At 34.4% G+C, this 18,150-nt stretch overlaps 1 protein-coding gene across 1 annotated transcript; it reads right to left on the reverse strand.

Moving 5' to 3' along the window:
• Window positions 1-1,232: 1,232 nt before the first annotated feature.
• Window positions 1,233-4,450, reverse strand: LOC124847859 (F-box family protein). Its single transcript, XM_047325450.2, has 4 exons — window positions 3,812-4,450; window positions 3,215-3,351; window positions 2,861-3,043; window positions 1,233-1,790 (listed from the first exon to the last, which is right to left on the reverse strand). Exons 1-4 carry the CDS (start codon window positions 4,326-4,328, stop codon window positions 1,626-1,628), a joined length of 1,002 nt encoding a protein of 333 aa, XP_047181406.2. The 5' UTR covers window positions 4,329-4,450; the 3' UTR covers window positions 1,233-1,625.
• Between the last annotated feature and the right edge of the window lie 13,700 nt (window positions 4,451-18,150).

The raw sequence follows: 18,150 nt of genomic DNA on the forward strand, positions 1-18,150 counted from the left end.
ACTTTTAGTATGGTGCTATATCACGTCATGTGCAGTCTGAACTCAGTGAAAGAGATACACGGTGGAGTTTAGAGTTAATTTGCAGCAGGCCTATGCTTTCTATAGGTTTGTGTCCATGAGATATGCTATCATGGTGGAGGAATACTGGATACTAGCAAGGCATTCTGTAAATTATCTATTTTTCCATGTTACTTGGTGAAATGTATGTAGGACTAGTTAAATAGGAGGTAAATTTCACATAATTTGGTATAATTTTAATGAGTTTCACTTAATGATCATGAGTGTGTAATAAAAGGTTGCAGTTAAGGAGGATGTGCTATTAGTATGTCATGTAATTGTGCTTCTTGAAAAGCTACAATGAAGGAGCATCTACGGTTTATTTATTTTTTGTATGCATGTGTTTGTAATAAGTATCGTAGATAAAGTTTCTAACTTCAATTTACCAAATCCCTACCTTTTAGATCGATCCCCAGTTCTTGCTGGAACGACCTACAGAAGATTGAGTTTGAACTGATGGTCTGATTATCTTTTGCGATGTTTATTATTTGTAAATGGGAGGTCTGTTGTGATACAAAAGTGTTCTTCTGCGGTTATTCTGTCCTTCCCTTATATAAAAAACTCCGAATCTAAAAAGATAGTCTGCGAGTTATGGTCTATGCAGCTAAACATTTGACTGCAGAATATGCAGTACTTTAGAGATGGCGACTGAACAAGACACTGTTTGCTACTCTCCGCAAAATAATAGTATTCTTCCTTCGTGTGTGTTTTTTCTTCCTTGCGTCAAACATAGCTCCTTATTACGCGAGACCATCTGCATGGGAAAGTCGATTGTGTTCCGGATATGTTGGGAAATGTTACTTGATTACATGCTCTCCATCTGAGAACATGCATACCACTTTCAAGATATTTCATCTTGAAGAAGCAAATGTCATCTAGAGGCCAAAATGAACCGTGTATTTTTCTTCACATCCTTAACTAATTCGCCACAGAAGCACCTCTCTACCTGAAAACCTTAAAAAAAAATTGAGCACTCAAGGCAAACTTGATCCAACAAACTCCATGAAAGATTGCACACTAGGGACAAACTGGTGACCTAGTATTTTATGTATGATTGGGTAAATATGCATGCTAATTGTCATGTCGGGAAATAAAAGAAATAATTGAAAGTTGGCTAGTTGGATGATATATATATATATATATAAACCAAAGTAGTGGTTAAACTGAATCAAGTGTAAAGTCAGACAGACAGCTTGGCACTACGTTATATTCCATCCATACAACATATAATATGGAGTAATATGAATTTGCACTTTTCTAGCTGGCCATTTGTGACAAAAAAAAAATGCCCGCCACACTCTAACTGCACAGTTCTGAGGGGAACTGAAGAGGAACTTTCAAATAGTTTAGAGGATTTTACAAAGTCAACTAGTTTTACAAACGCCCACCAACTAGTTTTGTTTATACATAGGAAAAAACCACTATAGTCAGGATTGGTAGGCAAAGTCAGTTTCTTAGCGGCTCCTCCCTGCCTTCCTTGTTTCATGCTTAGGCATTCTTTGTTGACTACACTCTCACTGATCAAGGCCAGGCAACTTCTTTCTCACAAACCAACTTAAGGATTTGGCTCAAACTGATGGCAAGGCACGCCAACTGTCAGCTAGATGCATTGCATGATCACGTGAAGCCGATGAAAGCCGATGAAGAACTGCATTCTTGACATGAGCTGCACCTTTTTCACCAGCTCGAGTAGCAAGTTCTAAGTATACCACAGCCTTCATCATGTCTCCCTCCTGAATAAATATTGTCCACCAACCGCTTAGTTGTGAATTATCAGGACCATAATCCTACTAATATTTCTAGTCATAGTTCACTGCTATTCGAATAGTAGAAACATTCCAGACAAGAACATCAGAATGAAACCAAAAATATAAATAATGAAGCAATTGGTAGAACATTTGGAACCCCGAGAGAAATAGCAAATGTCAGAATGCCGGATAGAAACAAAACCTCTAACGAATAATAATCACTATGCACGTAAAAAATCACATTTTTCATTAGTATGTGTATGTCTATCTATATCTATTGTCATGAACTAAATAACTATAGAGAAATTAACCATGCGATGACGATAACCAAAGTTATAGATAAAACATCTAGCAAATGGTTTCAGACATGATCTCCTGCTGTTGTTAAACTAGGAAAATTTAGAAGAAATTGATGTTATTAAAGGGAATAATTCTATTTTTGGAGAATTTAAAATGTTTTGCAGTGACATGGTCTGAACAGAGAATTCACAAAGAAATTGAAATTCTAAAAATTTATAGAAGTATTTTGATTACTAAAAATTAATTTCAAATTCTACCAAAATAGTAAGAATTTTGAAATTTCCAATGTTCTCTTTTCTCTGCTCTTTCTGTGTTTGCTACTGTCCTCTTTCTCTTCTATATCCTTTTTTGTCTCTTTTCTCTCCCTCTCTTCACTCTCTTCTCTTCCATCTATCTCTTTGTTCTCTCCCTCTGCTCTCTTCTCTCTTTTGCCCCCACTTTCAGCTGTATTTCTCGTATTTTTATCAATAATGACGCAAAATGCGACAATACTTTTATTTTAGAATTATTAGATATTATGTAATTTTAAAATATTAAATATTTAATAATAGCCATTTTCATAAAGTTCAGTATTAAAATTTTAATTTTAATTTTAATTTCCTTGTATATAAATTAAATTATCCTATCAATTCTAAGAAATTGAAATTTAAAAAACTTGAATTAATCTTCTTTGGGATAAAGCATGAATGAGTCTTTCATTTACCCTCTCAAATGTTTAAAGCACAAAAGAGTAAGGTAAAGGGATAAAAACTCACAGAAAAGAGAGCAAGTCCGTGCTCAAACTGAGCTTTACTGTGACCACGATCTGCAGCCCGCTTCATCCATTTTCTAGCTAGTTGATGATTACGTGACAGTCCTTCCCCAATGGACAAGCACAAGGAGATATTGTACATAGCACGGACATACCCACCCTCAGCAGCTTTCATATACCATTTAGCCTGTAAAAGCAAAGATCCTAATACGTCACATCACGATAACAAAGAACCAGAAACACCCAACATTACAAGTCAATTCCCAAACAGATTTCCCAGAACCCCTCCCAGAAAGAACATGTCCATTCATGAATCATAATTAAAAGTAAGAGGGAAGAATAAGAAGAGAGCACCAACAGCTTCTTTCATGTTGCTACAGACCCTTCCACCACCTCTGTGCAGCCAAAGCGCAAGCTGGTACTGAGCACGAACATTCCCACACACAGAAGCTTTATATAACCATTTGACAGCTTGTTCAGTGTTCGGAGGTTCAGCTGCACAGCATAAATAAACCTTTTCAGAACACGAATCATCAGCATAATGTATATATTATATTCATTAAAATTTCACAAAGAAATACCTACACATATGCAAATATAGACCTTTTACATTATCTTTATCAAATTAATATTAAAAATCATTTCTTGCCACAGATCTCGCAGACCAAAGAATAAAAGTAGTATTTATCCTAAGAACACGGATACAGAATAACAAGGATATTGTACACAACCTAAAATACCAATAAACACACACCAAATCCAAAAGGTGCATGTGATGAGGAAGATTCCCTCGCATTCTCTCCTAAAAGAAGAGAATGAAAGATAAAACACAAGTTTCTAACTCAGCACAGCTCGTAAGGTGACTATTAATTATTTTGGTCATACAGTCATTAAACATGGAGTTTCCAAAACTAACAGTCGAAAATTAGGGTAATGATGAAATTAAAATGAAAACCTTGGAGATAGGAAATTCCCAAATTGCACTGCGCAGAAGGGTTTCCAAGTTCCGCGGCCCTGAGATACAATTCCATGGCCTTGGGCTTCTCCCCTCTCTCCCAGTAAATGAGGCCGGCGTCAACCATGGCGAGGGCGGAACCGCGCGCGGCAGCTTTCACGAACGAATCGAGCGCCTTGTCGGCGTTGGGGCGGACACCGCGGCGACCATGCTTGAAGCGCTTCCCCCAGCGTAGCAGCACCATGGCCTCCCGCAGCGGCCGCAGCGCTTCACACCACGCGCGGCACACGAGAGACGCCGCGCGGAGGTTGGGGTGGTCGAAGGAGGCGGCGATCCTCATCATGACATCGTAGGGTAGTGCCGTAAAGTCGGCGCCGGGAGGGGACGGCGGAGGGCGCGCGCAGAGGCGAGTGGAGCGGGCCGAATGAGCGGCGGAGAATCGGGGAGCGGTTGCGTTGGAGAAATTAAGGGAGGAAAAAGGCGAAGAAGAAACGCGAGGCCATGTTCGGTGCTTCATCTGCTACGGTGAATCGATGAGAGTGTGTGTATGTTTTTCTGAGAGAAAGAGACTGAGAAAGAATCAGTGGATGGAGGGTGTCGGTAATTCCTTTCTCCACGCGTTTCATTTTGCATAATATCTCCTTCTTTCACTAAAGTCTATAGTCCCTTTCAAACCACACACTTAATTAACATACCAATTACCGATTTAAATGTTTTTATACTCATTTTTTTTATAATAGTGACAAAAATGTATTACTGATTTTCAGACTTCTTAAAACTAATATATAGTATTTTAAAAACTTACTTAATTTTTCATATACATCTAATAAAACCCTAAACAATAAATATATTAAGGATACATAATGTTGATAAGCAAAAATGTAAGGTAAGGGATGACACTCCAATAAATAAAAGGTATTTTAATTTAAATGTTGTTTCAGGTACAAGAAATTGAGTATAGTAATTAATTTTTCTTACTTTTGAGTTTTTTTTTTATTGTTTGAGTTCTCTAGTAGATCAAATGAACATACTAAAGATACTTCGATTTTTAATATCGTTCGATATTTTGATCGGTTGAAAAAAACAATGTTTTAATAAATGTACCACCTAAAATCCTTACAATCATATTTCTTACTTATTATTATTGATTTTTCCATGGGTTTCTCATTAAGGTTAGTCTAATCACGATCTAATTTTGTTAAATATTATTACTAACATATTTAGCTTAACTGGATGGCTAACTAGATTTGATCGGCACCAATCGGTCTCACCCAACTTGGACGATTGATTTGGAGAGTTCAATTTGTATATGTATCGGTTGGTACATATACAGTACACAAGCCTCCAAGCCTTGAGCTTGGATTTAAGTCAACAAGTACCAATATTTTGTTTATACGATTGTTGGTGGTGGAAGATTGTGCTACTCCACAAATCACTTTAACACCTCATTAAATCACTGCATATTTTTGGTTTGTCTTTAAAAATATGATTGTTGGGTTAGAGATTTGATCATTGGCGATGAAGGATCACAACTCTTTGTTAAGCGTGTTGACAAGTCTAGCAATGAATGCAAAATGTCACACAGTCCTTTGCTATTGGATGGTGCCAAATTTGATAGTTGTGAGAGCGTTACGTGTTCTAGAGAATTCCTACAGAAAAGGATCCTATGGTCTCATCATTTTTACCATTTTCACATTGACGCTCATCTTTGCTTTGTTCGACAATTTATTCTTTCTTCTCGAGGTAATAAAATGTCTACTATTGACATCTCTTTGGAAAGCTCTTCTGGTCATGAGGGTAAAGGATACGTTGATGATGTATTCGCATCATCGTTGTCGCTCGGATCGTCTTCAAGCGATCGGAGATCATCCGATAGAGGGTTGTCGTCTGTTTAGATAGTGAAGTTTATGCACATGCTCCATTAGCCGCTCAAATTCTTTACCAACACTACGTTAGCAAGTTAAGTAGTATATTTTACCTCTTTGATAAAGCTTGCCTCCCGCAGCTTCTTCACTTCGGCCTCTATTGCTTTTCTCCTTTCTTCCCCGAGCTTCTGCTTCTTTTGGGCGATTGGTCTAACCTACTTGAAGATGGTCAGCTTGTGTGACATCACCCCTAGATGTATGCCCGACATATCAACCAACATCCACGCTAACATTTCTTTATTATTTAGGAACACCTTCACCAATTTTTTCTTTTACTCCCAGCTCAAATCACTATAAAGCTTAGTAACTTGGTTGTCCAATTGACCTATCTTAAGGTCCTTTGTTTCCCCCTAAGGCTCCATCTGATCGTCTATATTAGTATGAGGGTCCAGGTCGGTCATTGCCACCTTTAACCATCTAGTATTCTCGAGCGGTTGATAAGTCGTCATCTTCAGCCTACCACATAGCACCCCCGGTTAATTTTCTGGTCGACATGTACGGTGCAAATTACCCCTTTGTCCAAAGAGAACTTCATGGCAAAGTGTGGGGTGGATACAATTGCGTCGAATGCATTCAGGCACAGTCAGTCTATCAGCATGTCGTAGGATGTGTTGGTCTTAACCAATAAGTAGCACACTCTAACCTCCTGATCGTCCTTCCTCGATCCAATCCTAGTTCACAAGTCCAAGTACTCGTGCGTATCCACTTGTTCGTTAGAGAAACTGATGATCTACTCATTATAGGACACAATCAAATCCTTAGAAATATCCATCTTCTAAAAGGTTTTTCAATAAAAGATATCGATCGAGCTTCCCTGATCAACTAAAACCTTCTTGATCCCATAATCGGTCAACTTTATGGATATTACAATTGGATCATCCTGATCAAGGTCGAGATTTGATCACACAATATAACACTGTCCACAAAATCATCAAACTCGAGAGTTTATGTAAAATCGTGAGAGTTTTGTAAACTTGACTCATAAACTTGTAATAGTTTACTTCATATGAAAAAAATATATATTTAAATATAAATGATATACTTGGATTGCTCTCAATTTAATTTGATCTATTCCTAGACATACTTTAAATTAATCACTAACATAAAATTTCAAGTGCAATATTAAAAAACAAATTACATAATTATTAAATAATTTCTTATTCTTAATTAAAAATTAAAATTAAAAATCTAATTTCTAATTACAAAAATCAATTAAAACAATTTATAAATAATATATTACATTAACTCTCATTCCTAAATAATATATTTCACACAAATGTAGAAGAATGTCAATGCGATGAGCTAACGAAACGACGTAGTGAGCGAATGGTGGTGCGATGAGCGACGAGTAATAGAGGGTGCGGTGAGCAAACATAGTGCAACGATCGACGAACGAACATCGATGCAACAAGGAGACGATCACATGTAGTTAAGCAGAGAATGATCACACAAGCGGATGCAAAAATGGAAATGGAACCCTAATCTAATCATAATGAGCATTCTTCACTTTCATACACCAAACAACTATGGTGGCTACTGTTTTGTGGTTTGAAAAATTTCTCATTCAAACTCGCCACCAGGTGGAAAACTCACGAGTTTGAGTGAGTTTACTAAGTTCACCACCAATTCTAAGTTTATGTAAAAAATGAGTTTAATTTTGAGTTAATTTAAAAGCTCTATGTAAAAACGGAAACTCGAACGAGTTAACTCACGAGTTTGACAACCATGACTATCCACATGAGAGATATCTTCTCATGTCAAATATTACGTTAGAGATTAAAACACAAGGTTGTGTGGTTGCACCCATATTGTTGTGCAAAAGCATTCATATTGAAAACTACATCAAAAGTTTAACATAGGGGTGTGCTTGTGTTCACATATAAAATTAATCAACCGGCTTAACCACAAGCTTGTGGTTGTGGGAGTTATGAAGATACAAAAACTTACATAGTAGGTTTGACCATAAGGGATGTGGTTGCATCAACTAGTTTGCATAAAACAATCATATATAAAAGTTGCAACAAAAGTTTGACTAGAGAGGTGTTACTATGCCCATATGTGAAAGACATACTTATATAGAAAATTATGCTACAAATTAAACCATAAGGGTGTAGTTGAGTCCACATGATTTTGAAAGTACGCTAATGTAAGAAATTACTATAAAGATTTGACCACAAAAGTGTGAATGCATTCACATGGATGTGAAAGAAACACTAAAAAAATGCATAAAAAGTTTGACCATTGAGGTGTGGTCATGACCATGTGAATGTGGAAGGTTGACTTATGTAAAAGTTCTACTTGAGTTTCATCTTAGAAGCATATGATCATGTCTACTATGTAAGTGTGATAAGTATAATCACATAAAATTGCACTAGAATTTTTTCCACATGGGTGAGGCTACATTCATATGGATGTTGCTACATCCACATGGATATCAGAGGGGCATAAATACAAAATTTTATGTTAAAGGTACAACCACAAAGATGTGGTTATGTCCAAATCAAAAAGATGCATAATTTGTGTAGTACTTTTTTTTACTGACTTTTATCCAATCTATCTTCATTTTGAAATCATTTGAGTGTTGTTGCACCCATTTGGGTATAGTGACATGTTTGTAGAAAAAAATGCATAAGATGTTTGATCACAAATGTGTGAATTTTTTCGCAAAGATTTAAGGAGGTGTTATAGGGAAGTCTACCTTAAAAATGTGGGTGTGTGTAGAAATGTGGAAGGTGTACCTATAGAGAAAACATATCAAAGGTTTAACAACAAAGATGTAGCTTTATCAACATGTGTGAGAGATGCACTAGCATGAAAAATTGTACCAAATATTTAATGATAAGAATGTGACACTATGCACATTGACGTGAAATACCATCTCTTATAGAGAATTGCAGTCATAAAAGTGTGATTGTGTCTATCTCAAAGAGATTTGTGATTCATTTTACCATTTTTTATTGACTTTTGTTTAATTAATCTTCCTTTTGAAATCACATAATATAGTTGCACTCATATGAGTTTGGGAAGCACTAGTGCAAAAAGGACTTTAGACGTTTGTTATTTGGGCTTTTAACGTCTGATCTCTGTCCAACGTCTATATGGGTGACGTTAATGAGACGTCGGACCCTTTAGGTCAGACATCTATATAGACATTGGACCTATATAGGTCCGACGTCTATATAGACGTCCGATCCATACAGGTTAGATGTCTCTGAGGTTGCTCCTGACTCATGGTGATTCGAGTTTACAACTTTATATTTTAGTTGAAGAGAATGTATTGTACATTTTTTTTATTGGATGGTTTTAAAGACGTAGTGGAGGGAATTGGAGGAGTACAAAACGCAAGAAATTGCTGCCATAGAACGCAGCCTAAAGACACGAAAATAACTGCACCAAAACCCAATGAAAACGCATTTTAATCGGTTCAAATGAAAGATAATGCATCAAAGAGTGATGTAATCGGAGTAAAATTAATTTAAAGCGGTGCAAAAGTGAGAAAACGAACCTGAAAAGCGTTACCCGTAGAGAGAAAATGCGACGAAGATGATGAACAATGAGTGCGCGTAACGGCTGTCTCGCGTTCACGGTGTTTTAATGCCAAAATTTATACGTCGAAGTGGCGGGATCAGACGTCTAAATGGAGTCAAAAAGTGACTTTTTAAATTTCTGGATTTAGGGTTTAGACGTCGGTTCCCTAATTAATAGACGTCTAAAGTGCTTCAGAAGTCGGAGTGGCGGGATCAGACGTCTAAATAGAGTCAAAAAATGACTTTTTAAATTTCTGGGTTTAGGGTTTAGACGTCGGTTCCCTCAATTAACAGACGTCTAAAGTGGTTCAGAAGTCGGTTCCCTCCATAACAAACGTCTAAATAGAATAAAAAATTATTTTTTTTAACTTTTTCGTTTAGTTTTGGCGTCTATTCGGGGGAACCGACGTATATGAGTATTTAGACTTCGGACCCTTCCATAACCGATGTCTAAATAGTTGTTTTATGGGTTAAATATGTTTTTAGTCCCTAAACTATTGGCCGTTTCTGGTTTTCGTCCCTGTTTCAAAGTAAGGTACAATTTGGTCCTCATTCTTTTTGAAACGTTCGTTTTAGTCCTCGGAATTTTGGTTTTAGTCCTCATTTGTTGCTAAAAGAGGACCAAATTTTTAAAGAGTGTTTAGTTTTCGAGGACTAAAACGAACGTTTCGAAAAGAATGAGGACCAAATTGTACCTTACTTTGAAACAGGGACGAAAACCAGAAACGGCTAATAGTTTAGGGACTAAAAACATATTTAACCCTTGTTTTATTTACAAAAAATGCCACCGATCATTTTTTACGTTGGATATTCGAGGTTCAGACGTCTAAAGGGTGACGTTAAAGGTCTTTTTTGCACTAGTGAAGTATACTTTGCAAATTCAACATATTCTCTTAGGTTGTGTTTGTATCGAGGGAATTACTATTTCTGCAAACGAAAGAGTGAGTATCAATGTTGTTTGTTTCGACAAATTTGCAGCAAAACACATGCGTTGATTTAGGGGAATTGAGGAGATAGGAAGGAAAGCCACAACAGACCAAACAAAATTACCTATATGGCTTTGATATTTTAATGTATATAGTGAAATAATTCAAAATTACAATAGGAGAATTCTCCCTTTTTATTTAAATCTGCATAATCAATTCCTTTCTTTCATTAGTTACACAAAATCAATTCGGGACTCCTAGAGAATCGATTCTCTCATCTGATTTTGCACCCATAATCAATTTGGAAATAATGTTTTTTTAGGTTCTTTGGATTTTTTGGGTCTTGCGTTGAAAAAGAATTTAATGTATGGTATTAGGTGGAGGAATGTAGTTGTTATATGTTAAAGTGATGGTTTTAAGAATGATACGATGATCTTTCCTTTGAGTCTCTTGTTCGTTATTTGGATTATGTTTGTAGATTGATGACCAAAACTTTGTTTATGAATTTATTGGATTGATCATAAATTGAAATTACTAACTTCTTTTATTTATACTTTTCCTTTTCATTTACTAACTTAATATAAACCAATATTATTATAATTGAATATAACTATATAAATTATTTATTTTTTAATTTCATATTTACATTTAAATTCTATAAGTCACATTTAATTATAATTACATAATTTTATTATAACAATAATAATAAATAATAATAGATATAATTATAATATTAATAATAATAATTAAAATATAAAAGTTATTACTTAACAAAAATGAATTTAACTTTATTTTTACAAATCCTTTTTAATATAACATTAATTTTAATATTTTTTAACTTTAAATAACTATTTTCATTTCAATTTAATATAATATCCACTATTTATATTTACATTTAAATTACATTTATTCTCAAGAGTAAAATGATAATTATTTAATTTAATTTATTAAAATATTTTTTTTAAGTTATCGAACATATTATATCACTCATAAACTTTCATTTCAAATTGTTTTAGTTTACATCATTTTTTAATTAATCCAAAAAACCCTAGATTCATCTCCTTTTCTTTTCTCCTCAAATCTACTCCCTTAAATTCATCTTCAAATGAAATATTTTTCTTCTATTTTATTTTATTATTCTTTGACTTAACTCTTTTTAATGAACATTATTTTAAAAAAAAAACGATTCATTTACATGAATAAATTCTCTTATTTTGTTATCTCAATTGTTAATAGTGGAATACTGAAATTTTCATCTAACCTTTTTCTTTCATCCATATTGAAATTTTTGTGTTGAGAATAAAAGCTAAACTCTAACTGTTGTAACTGTCTGTTAAGAGTCCATTCTCTATTGTACATATATACATCGTTTTGTTAATGAGAAATAACTCTCGTTTCTTTCTTTCTCTACATTACACTCTCTGCTACACTCTTTCATCACTGTTGTATTCTCTCTAACACCTACCGGCGCTAACAATGGTATCAAGAGCAAGGTTCCGAAACCTGGTGGTTAAGCTCAAGATGATCAAGAAGAGATGGCTGGTGTGATTCATAGCAATCTACTTGTGTTTGACGGCAAGGGGTTTGATGATTGGTGCATAAAGATGGACGCGATCCTTGGCTTCCAAGAAGTGGACGAGATAGTCAAGAAAGACTTTAAAGAATCGTTGAAGGGAGATTCAGAAGAAGCAAAGAGACAACACAAGAAGAATAAAAGGTTGGACTACAAGGCTCGAATGTTGTTGCATCAGTGTGTGTCGGCTGCTACCTTCTAGAAAGTCTCAAAAGCTGCCATGGCCAAAGAGGTCTGGGACATTTTGCAGGATGGTTATGGTAATTCCGGCAAGGTGAAGAAGGTCTGTTTGCAGTCCCTATAGAGGCAATATGAGCTCCTATGCATGGGGGAGCAGGAAACAGTGGTGGAGTACATCGGCAGAATTCATATCGTGGTGAATGCTATGAGAGCATGCAATAAGGTTGTGAAGGACAAAACGATTGTCGAGAAGATACTTCGAACCTTAACACCACAGTACGATCACATCGTGGTTGCCATAGAGGAATGCAAGGATCTTGAAACAGTGAAAGTGGAATAACTGCATAATTCTCTAAAGGCGCATGAGCAGAGATTAACTGAAAGGAGGAATGTAGAAAAGGCGCTGGTTCAAGGCACAAATCAAGCCTTACAAGCCAGAAGTAATCAAAGCTTCAAGAGTTGAGGAGCTGGAAGAGGCAGAGGACGGATACGGGGTGGCCGAACGGGTGGTAGAAGCACAAACTCCTCTGATTAGCACATGGAAGTTAATGGCGGTGAGCAAAGCGAGGGAAACAATAGAGGAGGAAGACAATTTAGAGGCAGAGGAAGAAGAGGGCATGATAAAAGAAACGTTCAATGCTACACCTATAACAAATACGAGCACTACTCTCCAGAGTGCTGGCACAAGTCGCGAAGAAGACCAAGAATGACGAGGTGGCGAATCTTGCTCAGGAGGCATGTGATTCGGAGTCCGGTCTTGTTGTGCTGATGAGTACTCTAGAACGAGTAGAAGAGGAGTTGTGCAGAGAGATAGTGCGGGACAAGTGTGAATGTGTATCTGAACATGTGTTGCAGCCGAGAGCAACAAGCCATGCAGATGCGTGTCTCTGTGGTACAAACCACGTGTTGTACTCGGAGAAGATGAACCATGCAGCGAAGCATGAAGAAGTTAAACATGTGTTGCTGTCAAGTGAAGATACGCATGATGTTGATGAAGAAACCGAACGGTTGTCGTCTTCAAGTGCAACTGATAAAAAAACCGAACGATTTTCGTCCTCAAGTGCAGCTGGTGAAGAAACCGAGCGGATATCGTCTTCTAGTGCGGATGAAGAAACCGAACGGTCTTCAAATGCAGCGAATGGTGAAGAAACCAAACGGTTGTTGCCTTCAAACCGAACGGTTTCTGATGAAGAGGTGTTGTCTTCAAACCGAACAGGTGTTGAAGAAGAGATGTTGCCTTCAGACCGAACAAGCATTGACAAAAATCGAGCGAGTGTTGAAGAAGAGGTGTTGCCTTCAAACCGAACGGGCGTCAATGAAGACAATGGGATGTTGTCTAAAGATCGAACGAATGTTGATGGAGAAACCGGACGATTGTTGTTTTCAAACCGAACGGGAGTTAATAAAGAAACTGGACGAGCGTTGCACAGGTGTTAAGAAGTGGACCACGTGTTGATGTTTGTCGATGCGAGCCATGCAGAAGATGATAACTGTTGGTATTTAGATACATGATGCTCCAACCATATGACATGCAAGAGGGAATGGCTAATAGACCTGGATACAAGTGTCAGAAGTAGCGTGAGATTTACCGACAACAACGTGATCATGGCTGAAGGGGCTGGAAAAATACTGATCACACGCAAAGATGGCCGATCGGCTTACATGAACAACGTGTTGTATGTTCCAAATATGAAGGGCAATCTACTGAGTCTGGGACAACTTCTGGAGAAAGGCTACACCATGTCGATGCATTAGAATCTCATAGAGGTATTTGACAAAAGACAGCGACTTGTGATCAAGGTTCCTCTTGCTAGAAACCGAATGTTCAAGGTAAAACTAAATGTTTTTGACATTTAGTGTTTAGACACTGTTAACATTGAGAATGAAGGATGGTTATGGCACTACAGAGTCAGTGATGATAGGCGGAAGAAGAAAAGGAGATCTAGGAAAGATAAGCATAGGCGTGGTAAAAGGAGAGACAAACGTCGAAAGCAGAGACGCAAAAGGTCAGTACGCAGAAGGAAGAGCAATATTGCAATGGCACTAGAGCCAACTATAGATTTGACAAAAGTAAAGGGAGGCAGTCTGATGTGATGGACGATCAACCTTGCAAAGCTTGGAATTAAATTCCTAGAAAGTTTAGTTTTAAAGGGATGTGTTGAGAATAAAAGCTAAACTCTAACGTTTAAGTGTCTGTTAACAGTCTATTCTCTGTTGTACATATATACATCGTTTTGTTAATGAGAAATAACTCTCGTTTCTCTCTTTCTCTGCTTTACACTCTCTACTACACTCTCTCATCACTGTTGTATTTTCTCTAACACCTACCGACACTAACATTTAGAACACATTTTTTCAGCACAAACAATAGTTAAGAGTTTTACTTTATTCAACTTATTTTTTTGGACAATTCGTAAAAAGAGATGTTATTATAAAGAGAATAGAACATCATATTTGGCACTATCACGAAATACGTAATTTAAAATAATTCCAAATTATTTAATTTAAAATAATCCAAAATAATTATATCTCACATTACCTAATTTAAAATTATATTTTAAATCAACTAATCTAAAATTATATTCTAAATATCATAAATTAAATATTTTAGACTACATAATCTAAAATACGTTTTAAATATATTATCATAATGAGACATTGGTGAATTTTTCATATTACAAAAATGTGAGAATAAAATATGAAGGTGGAAGAATAAACAATGTATAGTGTGCTTATTCCTGCACCTCCCTGTATGTATAAAACATAAATCTTTTGTGAATTAGTGAATCCGAAATGCTTGCATCCTCATATTTACATTTCTATTATTACAAAAATTTTAATAGTTTTCAAATGGTGTGAATGAGAATCTGGTCAACAAAAATGTCACATAATACAAAGATGGGAAAGTGCACGGTTTTAGGGTTTTATGTGTTGCTGAAGAAAAAATAAGAAGGAAAGTTGTGATTTGGAGATGTAGGAAGTGTGGCACTCATGGAAGAAGATAAGGTAAAAATAGTTATTGAGAGGTAGAATGGAGATTAAAAATTTTAAGGGAGTGCGTCAAGAAAAAATGGAGTGTAGGAAGAAGTAGCCCAACTTATGCTAGTGATCCAGTCCAGAATATTTTTGTAAGCCCATAAGGAAAGTGAAGTTTTGTTTTGTCAATAACTCGGTTATGTCGCTAGACCCAAGTCTATGTTTGTATTACAAGCAAAAATTGATAGAAAATGTAAAACGCATTATTGAAGAAAGAATGGTAAAATGTCTTTTCCTCTAATCCTAGTTTAGAAAAGGGTCTGAATTTTTAACAACCGGACTCCAAGGCTAACAAAAATTAAATTTTTTTTAATTAATATAGGATTTTTGTTATATTTATAATGTTTATATATATATATATATATATATATATATATATATATATATATATATATATATATATATATATATATATATATATATATATAAATTTACAATATTTTAAATGATTATGAGATCTCGACAATAAGTCATCGTATTCACGAGCAATGTAATCTTAATTCAGCTAAGAAAAACCTGCATTGTTTCTTTATTCACTTAGAATGCACGATTTTTGTCGTATTTAATGGTTTCATGCAACTTATATCACAAATTGAACCTTTTAGAAATTGAGGCTTGGATTCTTTTCACTCTTCAAAATGTCTTCTAAAAATAAATTTGTGACGGACAAAGTTTCAAAATGAATAATAACTCGAATGTATAACGATTGACATTAATTATATGATTCGACGGGCTTAAGATCATAATATTATTAATATTATTCATCATCTACTAATACAATGTTACAAAGCAAAAATCCTATAACAATCTAATACAAGTATTTAAAATAACATAACTAAACATAGTAAACAATATTTTATTAGATTTTTAAAATTAACAAACAAATAAAATGAATAATGAAGGAAAAAAAAGTGAATATTAAAGCATATATTACAAACACTTTTCTTTAGTGATCCTAATAGTATATTCTGATAGTTCTTGTGTTGTTTCTATGTGTAAATAGAGTATCTTGTAGGTTAGGAAGAGTTTCGCTAGTTATGGTCTTGTGAGTTGTATGGTCAGGTAAGGCAAGCTAGTGTTAACTTGCTTTGTAAGGTTTTTGCTAAATTGATGAATGCATGTTGGTGGTTGATTTTATGTTCAGAATAAACTTTAGTTGTTTTTTTATGAATTTGATTTGTGTAAGTATGACTATTTTAGTTTGCATGGTTTAAATGATTGGTTCATGATTTTATAATTGTTGGTTTGTGTGACTAAGAGAATTTAGACTTTGAGCAATAGAACAGATTGGTACGAGTTTTCAGTTTAAAACTGTTTTAATCAATGCATTAAGAAAAAAGTACCAATTTAAGCAACTTATAAGGTCAAAGTTCACTTAAAATCACAAAATCCATTTGATATCAATTGATATAGTGTTGAGCGGTATCAAAGTGGCATTGAGTACTGACTTATGATGTAGGTCTGAGAGTATTTTTGTTTCAAGACGTTGAGCGAAAACTTGTATCGCTAAGCGCCAATTTTTGTGAATGCTTTGGTATTGAGCAATAGTAAGGCACCGTTGAATGTCATCTTCTATATTGAACATTTAGAGCAATATAGCTCCAGGACGTTGAGCGACACAAAGTGTTGTTGAGCACAAACTTTTGCGAAAACATGGCGTTGAGCGTTAGTATTGTTTTTGAGTACCATTCTTTGTGAAAGGTTTAACACTAAACACCACATTTGAGAGCCATGTTGTGTGATTATATATGTTTTCTTCTTTGGCTATTTGAGATAGATCTGTGATGGAATTTATGTTTGTTTATAACATTGTTTATTATTAATTGAGGTGATGATATGGTTGTGAATATGTATAGTGATGGTGTTGAAGGAATTTCAAAGAGAAATTCTTTGTGGTGATGAATTTAGTGTATACATTAACATATGGGACTAGTAAGGAGGTATTATGACGCTCTAATAACCATTCACACTCAAATAGAGTATGTGTTATGTCATGAAGAATAACAAAATGTCCTAGTTTGTTGATTTTGTTTAGTCTTAGGCGTGAAAGGAATTAATCTTATATGTGGTCGGGTAATAACCCCTTGAGGCTATGACTCTATAGATCCTAGAAACCACTTACACAACTCTAGTGAGTTCTTATGTCAAGGGAATGTATCTAGATAATCAAGTCTAGTATGAACTATTTGCGTGTATCTATATGATTTATAGTATTTAATCCATGCTTAGTTTATGATTTAATTGTCTTAGGATAATTCTTTTGCACACTAGCTTACCTTGTTGTTTCTTGTGTTTTGTTTGTCTTTTTTGTGATAATCATTTCACACTATGAGCAGATGAATAATTAAGCGATGATACACCTCTAGTAGAAAGCGATAATGATGCAGACTAGTCTTCTTTAGATTCTAGAAGTTATTTTGTATAGGACTTTTAAAAAGACTCTAAGTTATCCTTATTTGTTTTATAAATATTTATTAGTACAATTATTTACTTTTTGAGATGATTGTATTAATATTATATATATATATATATATATATATATATAATTTGCTTTATTTTATTGATTAAATAATATCTTATTTTGGTAAAATGGAATGATATTGTGTTTAATAATAAAAAAAATGTAAAAGAAATAGTTAGGAACCAAATGTTGTAAAAACAAATTAGAGGTATACATTATATTTATAAATTATGAAATTAAAATGGATTTAAGTGAAATTCTAATGTAATATATATTTTTATTTCTTTTTTTTAATTCTTGTGACACCTTAATATATCTTTATTTTGATATGTTCTAAAATAAATTAATATTTTTAAGTGAGTTATTACAGTTTAATTTTGGATAAATAGTTAGTTTAATATAATAAGTATTACTATACTTTATTTTTAGTACGATACCAAAAATTATAATCTTAGTTCAACAATATTAGTTTGTTTGAATTTCATTAATAATAAATATGATTAAACACATATTTCTTCTCTAAAATTTATCATGTATTTTTTGTTAAAAAAATCATATTAAAGTCAATTTTCCCTTTAATAAACCCACTGACAGATCAAATACATATTCAATTACATTAATCATTAACATAGTTAAAATACAATTAATAAAACTAAAAATTTAATAATAAGATTATAATTTTTTTTATTCTTAAAAAAATGAATATATAGA

This window comes from Vigna umbellata, chromosome 9 (genome assembly GCF_029865625.1).
Source record: "Vigna umbellata cultivar VRB3 chromosome 9, Vumbellata_1.0, whole genome shotgun sequence".
Lineage (NCBI taxonomy): Eukaryota > Viridiplantae > Streptophyta > Magnoliopsida > Fabales > Fabaceae > Vigna > Vigna umbellata.

What these genes read in the sequence shown, in the direction of transcription:
- LOC124847859 (XM_047325450.2), bottom strand. Translation starts at nt 4,328, where the DNA reads ATGAAGCACCGAACATGGCCTCGCGTTTCTTCTTCGCCTTTTTCCTCC. An exon ending in GGGAATTTCCTATCTCCAAG is followed by an intron (nt 3,352 to 3,811) that starts GTTTTCATTTTA and finishes TATGCTGTGCAG; the next exon opens with CTGAACCTCCGAACACTGAA. An exon ending in ACGGACTTGCTCTCTTTTCT is followed by an intron (nt 1,791 to 2,860) that starts GTGAGTTTTTAT and finishes ATATTTATTCAG; the next exon opens with GAGGGAGACATGATGAAGGC.